General features: G+C 37.2%; 1 protein-coding gene across 1 annotated transcript in view; it reads left to right on the forward strand.

Annotated features, from left to right (window-relative positions):
* The window catches only part of LOC124178600 (guanine nucleotide-binding protein G(s) subunit alpha), a 28,332-nt gene extending 17,945 nt beyond the window's left edge, over positions 1-10,387 (forward strand). Inside the window, exons 6-10 of the mRNA XM_046562060.1 lie at positions 5,451-5,505; positions 5,763-5,836; positions 6,045-6,224; positions 7,722-7,926; positions 8,829-10,387. Coding sequence (XP_046418016.1) covers positions 5,451-5,505; positions 5,763-5,836; positions 6,045-6,224; positions 7,722-7,926; positions 8,829-8,975 — 661 coding nt within the window. The 3' untranslated portion in view covers positions 8,976-10,387. The remainder of the gene's footprint in view (positions 1-5,450; positions 5,506-5,762; positions 5,837-6,044; positions 6,225-7,721; positions 7,927-8,828) is intronic.
* Positions 10,388-14,812: the final 4,425 nt, after the last annotated feature.

Below are 14,812 nucleotides of genomic sequence, written 5' to 3' on the forward strand. Positions count from 1 at the left end.
TTTGACATGTGGAAAAAATCGTGGTTAAAGTACGAGAAAGAGTCTCAAGTAAGTTTAATAGACGAACGGCTTTGAACTTTAAGATGCAGATTCTATTGCGCACTGCACTCCTTCGGCTTTAATTTAACCGAGCTGCTGCTGTTTGTATACAATTCCCTGAATATCCGATGTTTCCTAAACATACGAAAATAGAGAAAACGAACTAAAGAGAAACAGAGCTAGTCGAGTAATGGTCGGAGTAGTTTTCCTTAGCGTTAAAGTTTCCTAAACATATCGCGGCGTTTCTAGACCCACGGTGCAGTTCAGTAAATCTCCGCCTCTCTGCAGTTTCAACGTTTTTCTCTAAAAAAAAATAAACAAAAATAAATAAATAAATAAATAAATAAGAAGAAAAAAGCAACGCGGTACAAATACAATTGCTTTGGTAAAAATCCTCTCGCTGCAAACGTATTACCTATTCGATGACAAGTTCATTTCTCGGGTTGAATTTTCGCCTTTCTACGGGTGTTGAAAAGTTCTCATCATCTTTGAACAGCGCCATCGCGATGTAAACCGACGCCGTGTACACGATGTAAATCTAATCTCTCTCTCTCTCTCTCTATATATATATATATATATATATATATATAGTATACAGTATATGTGTAGACCGTACGCACAGGTTGACTTTAAATATAGCGCAGACGCCTAAAAATGGCAGCACGCGGGTGGGACGAACAAAGATGGCCGACGCCGACGCCGGCGACTTCAAGGTCGCCGCGTTACCTCGACGGTGTCGGAGGGCATGGCGAAACCGGGTCACGCTTAACCCTCGACCCAGGAGACACCCGGTAGCGTAGAGTTACTACGCAGCCTTCGTCCTGTGCGGCATTACGCCCCGACCCTTCGCAATCAGCCGAGGGTGCACCGACTTGAACTTATTGTTACCGCTTATGCCGTTAATAACGTGTAAAAGGCTTGAACGCAGTCCAATCGTACCAATTATTTTTCAATTTTTACGAGTTATTGTATAGTAATTGTACAACAATTTATAAATAAAATTAAAAAAAGAGATAGTACAGAGGGTACTAACTGTCAGGGAATTTTCATACGTCCGAAAAAACGAAGTACTGAAAAAAAAGATGATACTCTCAGATCGATTTTTCTACCTTCAATGTTTCGAGAGAATGGCTAATTCTAATTCTCCGTTAGTTTCTTAGAAGCGGGGTGTTTATTACTTTATTTGCTAATTGGCTTTGAGCAAAATTGAACTGAAAGAAAAAATGGACTTTTTAACTTACGATAGAGACATCTGATGCCTAATTTTTTAATAATTTTCATGAAAAACGTGAGTTTGGTAGTAAAGTTAGGTTGAAACGAATGCTGGGAAATGTCTATTTTCGTTTGGTATACGTGGAAATGTCAGGGAGTTTGATACGTCATTGACGCTAGATACCCTGGATAATGATTGAAATATGTGCAGACAAGCGTGTATAATTGAAGGAAATTTCATCTTGTTACGGTTAGTTAGTTAGAAAATTACAGTAAAATCCACAAACAGTAATCTAATCCTAACCTAACTTCGATACTAATATTCATTTTCTGACCCGTAGAACCTACAGCTGTATAATTTTCGATTATGTTAGATAATGAAAACAGTCAATGTCTGCATAACAGAGTACCCTGGTGAAAATCTCTTCTACTATGAGTTTTTACAGAAATCGGAACATTTCGTATTATTTCTTAGATAGTTTTAAATTTGCCAAGTTTGTCATAAACAATTGTCAATTTTCGTTAAAAATTGTAGTAGCTTGTTGAATTTTTTTCTGAAAAAATACAAATTTTCATAAAAATTTAAAAGTTTTTATGAGAAAGTATGCATATTTACTATTTTTTGCACGAAATATCCCAGTTTCCGTAAAAATTCGTAGAAAGTCGTAGAATTTGTAGAGCTGAAATTTTATCTCTGTTGTAACTACAACGTGGTGTCCAGTGGTCCTGAAAGTCCTCGAGGTCCTGGCAAATGTTGAATTTTGCTTGCCCTTAAAAATTCCTGGAAATATTCTACTTGTAAGGTTTGCTGCGAATGATACATTTAATTGTGTACACCGAGTACATGTTTAAAAAAAAAATGTGTATTCCCGCATCGAATCGGTTCATTCGTTTTTCCCCACTAACAGGTTGTAGTAGAAGTAACGTATAATATCTCGTAAGTTGCATCGAGCCGATTACGTACAGTACCCTCTGCCGTCTGCATTCGTGTATTTTTGTTTTTCCCGAACGTCGTTGAACAACCTGAAAATGTCCCGGAAACATCCTTGAATTTGTCAGGGATTCCATACCGATCACCATGTTTAAACAAACCAAGAAAAGTGTTACCCACCGAGCAACGTCAAACCAACCCGGCGACGCCGACGGCTGTGATAATTTGCATCGTAGGCAACATCGTCTCGCAACCGCGACAAAACCGCCGCTGCAGACTTCAAGCGACGCTCCTCTGTAATTGGACACAGAGCGATGGCAGTGACCCATGACCCGGATTAGAACTGGGCGAGTGCAGGAGGCTGGCTGGTTGGCTCACTCACTTCAGGGCAGTCAGGGGGTGTTTAGGGTGGCTGTGCCGCAAGCCTAGACTGCCTAGGGACCCTAGAGGGGAGGGGGGGGGCGTTCAAGTTGAGGTTAGGTAGCGCCGAGTTTGCTTGCGGACGTTGGGTTAGGTTAGGTTAAGTTAGGTTAGGTTAGGTTAGCTTTCGCGGGGTGTACGGACCTCTGTATGCCTGTGCGTGTCGATATACGTACACCTTATACCCACACGACCGTTCGATCGATTTTCCTCCTCCTCGCGTCTTCTGTAGCGGAACTCAGCGAAAGCCCGTGTATCGAATTTAAGACCCATGGATGCACTGATATATACATATATATATATATATGTGTGTGTGTGTGTGTGTGTGCATAAAGGCAATCAGAGCGGAAATCTAGATGGATTGTCCAGGCTTAAACGAGCCGTCGGTAACGGTAAGAATGACCGAAAAATAATCGATTTTCGAACTCGATTTATCGACCGAGTCGATTATTTTTTCATCGCAAAACGGTTTTTGGTTTTTACTCCCATAGTGAGAGAAAAAAGTCGTTGATTCAACCAAATGTGCGTTCACCGGCGGTGAAGAGAAAATTTTTTATACTTCCATGCTGATGATTCGAAGAAAATTGTTCACGTTAGTGGCGGATGCGTTTTTCTTAAAAACCGGACACTTGTCAACCTGAAGATTTTACTCACAAGTTCATTGCTTTCAGATCCTGAACCGAAGCTTCTCTTACCTAAAACAAAACCGCTTCAGGAAAACAAACATTAAAATGGGGAAAAAAAAAACTTCTACGCATCTATTATGATATGACGAAAGAAATTTTTACTCTAAAAGAAACTGAAAACTAAAAAAAATTGCCCTTGTGTTAATGTTTCAAATAACGACCCATTTCATCAACTAACTGATATTCCTATTTTCTATCCCCCTCGAAAACTGACAAGATTCTTTTCAACTTGTAACAAAACAATCAGTTCGGAAGATAATTTAACGATTCGTTTGAAATATGGCAGCACGTCGGAGCCCCCCCCGCCCATGCAAATCGCGCTAGTAGTTTCATTCCGTGTTTGTCAGCCGTCGAATTGCTCAACATGTAAGAGGTTTCGGTTTTTCTTGGTCGGCCCTCTCGGCCCTACATTTGCCAGCGTCTGACCCAACGCGGAATGACACTACTGGCGGGATGCGATGCACACTTGGATATGCACTAGCGAATGCCGAATATGTACGTGCAGCTTGCAATTATTCGATACTCGATATTTCTTTATAAGTTAAGCGTATGAGTATTGACGCGCTTAGACCAAATTATTGACTCCGTTTATTTTCCATAATCAAAAATTGAAGGAACAAGATGTAAATTTCTCTATGACTATAAACAATTGCTAGATGGTTAGAAACTAGAATTTAATTTTTTGATGATTTTAGAACTAAGGATTAATCAGATAAAACCAAGAAAGAAGGCGGTAATTGGGACAGGATCAGTAACTGGTACACTTTATCTTACTACATATCGTAGAATCGAATAGGTCTTCAATTGTCTGGTGAAATGATTTCGAAGCATGGTTATTATTGTGATTCATTTCTAGAATCTTGATCGGAAAACCACATAACTAACCACCAATGAATCTGCCACACAGGATGATCGGATTCTGTTGAATGTATGATCTTTGAAGGCGAAAGTGGGTTGATTGAGTTGCGCTGATAATGAGCTACAGCAGCCAGGTGTTGATTTTTGGTTTAAGCTGTTTTGACGCACAATATTTTGGTTTTTAATTCTATTGCTGCAGCTTGACTCGCCCTCGTTATTTACCTTCTAACCGTTGTTCTTTCTACTGAACGACTTGACCGATTGAGGACGTATTCATAGAACTCGGAAGAACGATTTACAGGTTTTGCAAGGATTCTTATACCTTATATTCTGCGAAAACATGTTATTTCTTTTTTTTTTTCTCCTGATAACTAATTTTACCGTTTATCAATGAAGAAATGCTGAAAAATTCGGCTGCAAACCCGTGCAAACCCGTGAATAGTATCGATATGACGTTATCCTTAATCCGACTTGATAGATGTGATAGCACAGTTTCTTATTGTAGTTTGCAGTCGTTAACAAAATTTACTGTCGTACGACGTTTAGCTGTGCGGAAAATGGTTGTGTCACAATAAATTCGCTATTTTATAGACATTGATCCTACTAGTATGACAGTTATCGACATTTTATTTACCTGTGACATCGGTTCAATCCGCCAATTGAGAGAATGTCTGAATGGCATCGATTGCGTTTAAGAATAAAAGAGAAAAATACCTAAGCTAGAAGATATAAATTGAAAATCAAGCCAGGTTCTCTTTTCAAATACGTACACACACCTATAATAGTAGCTCCTCGTCAAAACGTTAATAAGCCAAATAACGGTTATAATGGATTTTTTAAAACGGGACTCAGTCTGACAGGATCTTATCGCAATAATTAAAATTGCAGGTGTTTGGGGGAAATCGGTTAACATGTATTAACCTGACTTGTAAATTTTATTTCCCGAGCGGCAATATTCTTATATCTTAACAGGTTTACGTTACGTAATTAAGATGTTACTCTAGAATACCCTGAATACATTAATAAAATCGCTTTGAAACAGTAATAGAAGCGAAAACAGGTCTAAATCGATTAAAATATTTATCACAGTTCATCCCTCAGTTATATCGTACATACCTGTGTGAAAAATAGGCGAAACACATGAATGGATTGATATACCGTCCAGTCCATACTAGAATTACTTAAATAGAAACATCATTGAACTCCGTGGCTATGTTGTTCCGATACTCTATAAGCCTAAGAAAAATCGTGTAATCATATCGTATTATATTTACTACAGTGTATGTCTTATCTTTATGTTTTAGCTTCCTAGACAAAGTAGCGATAGTGAAACAACTCGACTACACACCTACGGAACAGGTGAGCGATAATTCCTCAACATTTTGTTTATATACTAATTTACATCCATTGGTGCTAGATCATCCGACGATTGCAATATGTACACACTTGTTTAAAAATTTGATTTTCGTATAATGGATCGTCGATTTCTATACCGATGTGAAGTTTGTTGTAATTATTATTTGTAGATCGTGATTCTGATCAATACAGTGATGAATAATGACAAATCACGATAAATTGATGGTGATAAGAATAAACACGCACGTTGCTTTTTGCAGGATATCTTGAGGTGTCGAGTCCTCACCTCCGGTATCTTCGAGACGCGGTTTCAAGTCGACAAAGTCAACTTTCAGTAAGTTTTCATATTCTGTATGTATATATTAATTTATTAACTACCTCAACACTTGAATTTACGGGCGAGCTGCTATTTGATTGTGGTTCGGGTTGATAGTGGGAAGCGTTGAACAAACGCGGTAGCAGCTACGTCTAATATATTGGTATGCTATATAATTACGGGTAAGTAACGCACGTCCCGAACCGTGATAATGATCTTTTTACAGCATGTTCGATGTCGGCGGGCAGCGAGACGAAAGGAGAAAATGGATACAGTGCTTTAACGATGTGACAGCCATTATCTTCGTGACGGCCTGCAGTAGTTACAACATGGTGCTTAGGGAAGACCCGACGAAACTCAGACTCAGAGAAAGTCTCGACCTCTTCAAGAGCATTTGGAATAACCGGTGAGTGCCAGTTCCTTTCCTCCATCCCTCTCTTCCTTCATTCCTTCCTTCCTTCCTTCCTGCCTTCCTTCCGTATCCCTTCCTTACCTCCTTTCTTCCCTCTTTCATTTGGCTGGTTGTTTGTTGGTTTGACCGAATGTTTATTCCCCTGTTTGTTTTCCTAGCTTGTTAGCTTCCTAGGACTTAATTACACAGCGTACATTTACAATCTTTAACGTCTAGCGCTCAATGATATTAACGAAATATATCCTCGATTGAACTCTACAACTTATTAAGACAAAATGCTGTAGAATTGCATTAATTCATCTCCTTCTAATTCCTACCAAGATTTCTTGTCATGGTACAACAGGTCCAATGACTAAGTTTGAAAAATGTTGTTCACATAACCAATAGGAATATTATAGTTCGTATGGCACGTTGTTGCTGGCCTAATTTTCAAATCATTGAAATTATCTCTGCATGCGTTGGCCTGTGAATAAATATACAAGGTGTTCATGTTGACTTTGGACAGACTTCTATGGTGCACGGGGACTGCCTAGGCAAGTATTTTGAGGTAAGACACTCATGGTCGGAAACTCATTCTAACGGCTGTGGAGAGCTTGGAAGGATTTGGTACCGCGCTCTTGTTCCTGGTGCAATGAATCAGACGCGATCACTTTCGACCCAAAGTTTCATTCGGCCGTAGACAACGGTACAAAGTTCTTGTGTGAGGTCAACAAAACGATAAGCTTTGTTTTTTTAAAAAAAAGATAAACAATGAGAAAAATAACAGATAATTTTTCGTAGTTCGGAATACGTGAAATTTGTCATGTTTCACAGGAATCCACTACACACTGTGCACATGTACACTTGGGCCTTTAGTTTTCCATAACTTTTTCAAATTCTGTTTATGAGCACCGGAAATTGTTTCGTTATTTTTTTATTGTCAAGTTTATTGTTTTGTAGACTTCGGACAAGAATTTCGTACTGTTATCTACGGGCGCATGAAACATTGCGACGCAAGTGATCACATCTGATTCATTACCAAATCCTTCAAAGCCCTCGACAGCCGTTAGGATGAGCTTCCGACCATGGGTGTCTTACCTCGAAATGCTTGTCAAGGCAGCCTCAACACACCCTAGAAGTCTGTCTAGAGTTAACATAAACACCCTGTATACCGGGCGCGTTCGTGGAAATGTCTATCGGTAATTTAAGGTGGAATAAATTCGCCTGCATTTATGCGACTCGAGGTACATTTTACCGATTGACATTTGTTTATTTTTCACGATTGGCTGAAATCTTTAATTTCTCCCCGCACATCTACCATGAAAGAAATGTCGGTCCATAAATTGTCTCCAAATTGCATAAACACAGACCGATTTATCCTATGCTAAATTTCACAACAGACATTTCTACAAATTCTCCCGATAGATGAACGAATGTATCTGTGAATAGGAAAAGAGCGTAGAGGCATCGAAGACACAAGGGTGATGGTTGTATGACTTTCTATATTCGCAGATGGCTCCGTACGATATCCGTAATCTTGTTCCTGAACAAGCAAGATCTTCTAGCGGAGAAAATCAAAGCCGGCAAACACAAGCTCGAGGACTACTTTCCAGAATTTGCGAGATACCAGACACCCGTTGAGCCAGGCGTCGTCGCGGATCCCTCGGAACCCCCTGACGTCATTAGGGCGAAATACTTCATCCGAGACGAGTTCCTGGTCAGTATTGCTAGTCACAATAATCTACTCGATTTCCACTATTGCCGTTATTTGTATTCGAGTCAAGACGATGGGAACATTTTTACATTCAGCGGGCTTGATGTCAACTTCCAAGTTAATTCTGTCATTAAAATGGCTTTTAAATATACGAACCTACATTTTTTGGTTTTAATCAACATCGCTGAATCATTGAGCAAAGACCATTTTTGGTGAAGTTCTTCACTTCTTATGGATGAAGAAATTTTGAATTCTCTATGCCCTTCAAATTTCATTACCAAGTAAAAAATATCACATGCATAATTAATATTTTACCAACTAGGTAAAAAACGATAAGGTTAATGCTGCAAGTCCCGAAATCTTTCTACTATATTGATAGATCGGAACTTATTTTATGTATGCAACCGCATGTATTTTTAAACCACCAAATCGCGCTTATTCCAATACCACAGGTAACAAAATAGTTTCTTTCCAATTCAATGCTACTAATAATTTATATTTTTAAAGTAAACCTAATCAATTTTTATTTCCGTCAAAACAATCTCAATATTGAGAAACAACAGTGTTTGAGGAGAAACGGAAACAGCCTCGTACCCTGTTGGCAATAATTTCAGTCAATGTGAAATTATTCGAGCATGTCCCAATAATGGTCATATTGAAATTACTCTCATGCAATGTTTTTCCTATTGACGTCCGGTTTAAAGAATTGAAGTATCAGCAGATTGTTTCGCGTTGAAAATACTGAGTTTATCTTACTTTGCTGAAACAAAATAAAATATAAGCCATCATGATATTCAAAGAAAAATATGAAACTTCAACATATTTTTGCCAACAGTGTATAGCAGAGATGTTTGTCCCCTCCTTGTTTTCTCCATGATTATAATATTGCCGATGAATAATTTCAGCGCATAAGCACGGCGAGTGGGGATGGAAAGCATTATTGTTACCCACATTTCACGTGCGCCGTTGACACCGAGAATATAAAGAGAGTGTTCAACGACTGCCGCGATATCATCCAGCGAATGCACCTTCGTCAGTACGAACTATTGTGACTTGGTTCTGGCAGCCGTAGTTTGCTTCGTCCGCTTCTTTACGGAGCCCCACTGCAACTCCAACGGCATTATAGTCCGATATCAAGGGGGAAATACCTGTGCCCGTCGATATGTCAACTTAAAATACGAAGTTGTGCCGTGCGTTGAGTACGACAACCTGCAACAGATGCTCACAGGCCTGGTGCGATAACGGAGCATCACCTTCCTGGGCCCTTGGAGCTAGACGAGCCAGGGCTGTCAGGGAAAGGCCGGAGGGCGGGGGCGAAACTGAATTTATGTTTCTCTCTTTCTATTTATCTATCTCTATCTCTCTCCCTCTCTCTCTCCCTCTCTCTCTCTCCCTCTCTCTCTCTCTCTCTCTGTCTCTTTCTATCTCTATCTATCTCTTTCGTCAGTCACTGGAGTCCATCTACCGTAACGTATCACGGTATCGTGCTGGTGCAGTACGATAATACATACGTATTTTGTAATTGGAAGGAAGACAAAAAATTAAGAATTACATAATGCAGGGAAGTTGATTACCGCTAAGTCAAGTTGAGCCTGATATATATATTGTGTTATCATATTTTTGTGCCGCAAACGGAGAAAGAAAGATCATGCACGGAGTCGAGTTAACTTATTCATTACCGCAAACATATTGAGGTATTTTGTAGAAAACCAGGCACTTGGAATCAGTTTCCCTGATTTTTGAATCGACATTTTCATTTTGTAATATCTTCACGCGGTCCGTGAACGTAATTCATATTTTAAAATTAGGTATACCGCTTTGCCGTGCCTTGTAGTTCGGTTAAGTAGATTGGGAATCTTCGTATCTAACAATCATTTATTGAATGCAGGTAATACAATAATTTTTTGTATTGTTGTAACTCGATTCTATGACAAGGCTTTCTTATCTCTAAGCAGTCGGTAATATGCGAACGAAGGACGAGGAACAAGTTTTGCCCCTTGTTGTCAATTTGATGGTGGAAGATAATTAGCAAATCACCGTGGACAGTGATTATTTTTTATCTATAACCATTACCCAGATCAAGTTCGTAACACCTAAGATAGAGACGTATACGTATGTATGTAGAACTCACAATCACCGAGATCCGAGTATTATCTGATTGTGAAACTTGGTTCACCACTTGAATCTCGAGTTGCGTATGATTGATGTATCGCTGGTACAGTTGCACTGGTCATAGCTGGCTGTAGGGATTTTGCGTGATGTCTTAATTTACGTCGGACATTTGCTTTGGCTGGAACAATCTTTTAGCTCTGAGAGTGATTGGGCGATTAGCCAATTGCCGAGCATGTAATTTTATTCTACTTCTTCTGTACTGGTGATCGTCAATGTTTGTTGTAAACTTCTTGGTAATACGTCAATTGTACACATATTTTATTTACAGTGAGTAAATTTATTTTCCTAATCAGCGCGAGACTAATTATAAACAATCGAGACTTTATTTCCGAACTGCAACTGACGCCATAATCAGTACTTGAACTAACCCAAAGACAATGGGTATAAGTTCAAAATGTCATAATTATTGAGCTATAAAATGCCAAAGTTTTTCTCCTATGCATTCAATGCTGGATAGAAGTAGTGAACGCCGTTTCATGACTTCATCGGAAACGAATTCGGCCATACAATTCCAGTGGGGGAAAAAAGTTTACAACAAAAGTTTTATATGCAAAACACAAATCACATTGGTTCAGTTAACATTTTCATGTGAATTTCCTGCAAAGCATGGTTCGAAATGTTCATACTCTGTTATATATAGACATACATACAGACATACATAACAGATATATGTATACATACATATATATATATATATATATTAATTAATATATATTAATATACATATATTAATATATATATGTACACACACACACACACACACACAGGTATGTGTATATATCTGTTGTATATGTATACATATACGAAACGTGGGGCATTCCAACTCAATTCAACCTACCTGTGAATTTCACTTTAAGGAAATGTCATTTTTTTGCAATCCATAAGAGCGATAGTTGATACCGCATTTTTAAAGTCAGAGGCGAGTGGATTCGAGTTCCAAAATGCCCCATCTGTATTATGTAGATTAAAGCATGCGTGTAGACGAAGTGACTGCGATAAGATATAAACCCACCCTTGTACCCGGCGACAGGAATAAAAGCGTGCCATTGGATAGTTTGCTAGTCAAGGCGCGCAAAGGTCAGTCCTCCTGTCGTTGCAGGCAGTACTGGTGTTTGACCGCGCGCCGCCACTGTCTTCGTACTCTTGGATTTACTCCCTTTACTCGCTGTATGTTACATGCTGAAGAAGAAAACCTATTTCTATGTAACGATAAGTCATGGAATTCAAGAGGACAATTTATTATTCTCAATTGCTATGGATACTTTTATTTGGAGATACACACATACTAATATATATATAGATGCATACATACATACATATATATGTATAGTGTATGTACATTTATACACACGCATATATATATTATTACCTGTTATATTCAATTATAATATTTTACCTTGCAGGTGCAACCTCACCGGATCATTTTATGGACATAAATTATTATTACCAACTACATTAATACATGCTCCTACATAACTACGCACTACATGGTGAATGTTGTATATGCCTCCTAATCATTTGAACTATAATTTTACAAACTGAAACTGACCCACTTAGGAATCTCAAAAAATACACAAATTTCACTGCGAGAGAGTATTTCATCGAATTATACAGTATTTTGAAGATCATTTCAACCATTGCATATTAAGTATGTGTACAAATATATACAGGGTGTCCATGAATTAATAACTGTTACATTCATCTGCAACAATATTAGAGGAAAAGCGCTGAATACCGTCATCTCTGCATTCTGTTTTTCACTGTCGGGAAGTAAGAGTTTACTGCAAAAACAATTAGAAGTTTATAAAAAGTTTCGAACTGTTCCAACTATACATACATGCTGCACAGTATCGACAAAAGGTGAAAAATCTTAGTTCTTTGATTATTCATTTTGAACTAATCTTTTTGTTTGTTTATTATTCAGGTTCAGAGCTTCCATCAAACGTTATGTCGTAATATAACCCATGTAGCAATAAAATTGAATTTATATGGGAAACGCTACTATGACATTGCGATTCAAAAATTTTAATTTTCTCAGCTGGATTTCAACAGCCTGGAGGACGGTATTCGGCAATTTCACTTCACTATACACATAGACGTGCCTTTATTATAATACGGTGCCGTATCCCCTCTCGTACATAATACATCAACTGCAAGTAACGTTCATAGTATTTTATTATATCTATACGTACGTGCATATACACTGTAAGTTTTTCTATCTGTCGAACGATACGTGTGCCTTATACAAGCAACTTGAATAAAGATGCACGCATCGTTCCGCAGATAGAGACACTCGCTGTGCATTATGTACGTAGTAGATTTGAAAAGAAGAAATAAAGAAGGATAAGAAATTAATTTTCACCAAGGCTTAGTCCAGAACTTTTCATATATACTTCCTATAATTTGTATGAGTTCTGTTCGAGTATCCATATCGCGTAAGCTCGGTCCGTCACCTGTAACTTTAACATGCTCTTTGTGCGATTTGATTACCGTCACGAATGTCAAGCATCATCGTTTGATGTGCAAGTGATGAATAAAAGATCACAAAGGTGTATAATTTGTGCTCGTGGGTGGATTTACTCGTTCCCATGCTTATTTTCAACTTTGTTAGTTAAAGGACACCCGGTATACGCGATTATATGTCCCTTGTTGTTTCCTTTGTATTATACTTACTTAATTAATTACTTAATTACTAGAAATTTTACTGTACGCTGAAAACATATTGTATATTTTATTGTGTAGAATTCTAATATAATAATAACAGTGCAATACGTATGGTATATGCATATTGTACATCAAACTCGCGCGTATGTAAGTATATATAGTACATTAATATATCTATTTCGCGTATAGGTTTATGTATAACACACTAACAGGATTGAATGTGAGATGAATGAATATTTAATAATCATAATAATCAGTTACGATAACGCATCACCGCGCTCGAAAAACTTCCTACGTATTGAATACAATCGATATGTACGATTGTAATAGAATTCAAGCCGTATTACAAAAAAAAAAAAAAAATTCACACTATGATAAGCGAGCGTGATGAGGCTAATTTATTGTAATGATCTTTATTCTTTTGAATTATTTGATGACATACGAGTACGATGTATGTGCAAGTGATGAATCACAATCAGATATATACCTACATCTTGTAGAGTCTTGTTGCATTTTAAATAGATGGATATTTTTCATTGTATTCGAGTGTCTTTTTTTATTTCTCTTATTATACTTCAACTCACCGTAATTATACCGTTTTCGCTTCGTTCATTAACTTCCATCTACATACATATGATACCATAAATACATATAACTAACATAACGCGCATAAGATATACATAGATACATACATATTGTAGGTAATATTGATTGTCCACTCGGCACAAAAGCATTATATTGATTGCATATTAGATACAATTAGTATTTGCCAAGAGTATTTTTTATTTTTACAAAATATATATTTTCAGATTTTAACATTGATTTTCACGTTTTGTAAAAAAAAAAAAGGAAAGAAAAAAAATCACACTTTCATCTACAGAGTCATACCGAGTATGTGTATAAGCTGTTAGAAAAACCGCGCATTGAGCGGTCAATTACCAAGCAAAAATGGAAGAGAAATATTTAACTTTATATGAGCACAAGGGAACGAAATTGTATAAGAAAACTAGGCATAAAATACAATACACTTATGGGATTTTCCATAAAAAAAATCTGACAAAACTTTTCTATCTTGTAATCTGGGACTTCTTCGTAATTTGATCATGTTCTCGTTAGGCAGATGTATAACTAGAGAAATCATTGCAAGTCTGCATGGAAAACCGCATGATAATTTATTTCACAAACATTTGCCCCTTTCTCACCATCGTCTCATGAAGGTTTAGTGAAATTTTACATGCCTGGATTTAAAACTATATCAGAATAAATGGAAAAATCATTGAAACATAGAGTAAAAAAATCATTAAAGAAAGTATGAATGCATATAGTATGAAATCTTACCTAAATATATTTATATATACATACACATATATTAAACCATACAAACCATTTGTAATAAAACTACTTTTTAATTATAATCATCACGTAAAGTTTCAATTATAATAGCAAACCTGTGCAATTGACTAGAAAAATTAGAACTAACTGAACCGTTAATAGTCTCTTAATACTGTTGTTTTTATTATTACTATCACTGGTACTATGTAACTGACATTATGAGTTTCTTGTTATGCAAAGTAATTTCCATGTAAGAAACAGTAAAGAAACAACAGTCAATGTAGGAATAAATGCTTATAAATTGAAAACCGTTCTATTTGTCTTGAAATCAAGTAATTGGCAAGGTGAATTTTTGGACACATTACTATCGTCGTCAATATTATCATTGTCATCATCATCATCATCATTATTATTATTATTATCATCATCATAATTATTACTACCATTGTTGTTGTTGTTGTTGTTCTTGTTGTTGTTGTTGTATATGTATAGTATATATATACTTATTACATACACCGCCTTGCGCCCAATGTTTTAAAACAGCCCATATATGTCGATCGCACAAGTATTTTTCTGTAATATCTCTACCAACACTAACGATACACGATATACTTATGCATTATTGTACTATGTATATGCAACTGAAAATTCAGGTGGACGCGCATTAAACTTATGTATGTATGTATGTATTTATGTATGCGTATGTACGTCACGCATTGTC

Source organism: Neodiprion fabricii, chromosome 3 (genome assembly GCF_021155785.1).
Source record: "Neodiprion fabricii isolate iyNeoFabr1 chromosome 3, iyNeoFabr1.1, whole genome shotgun sequence".
Lineage (NCBI taxonomy): Eukaryota > Metazoa > Arthropoda > Insecta > Hymenoptera > Diprionidae > Neodiprion > Neodiprion fabricii.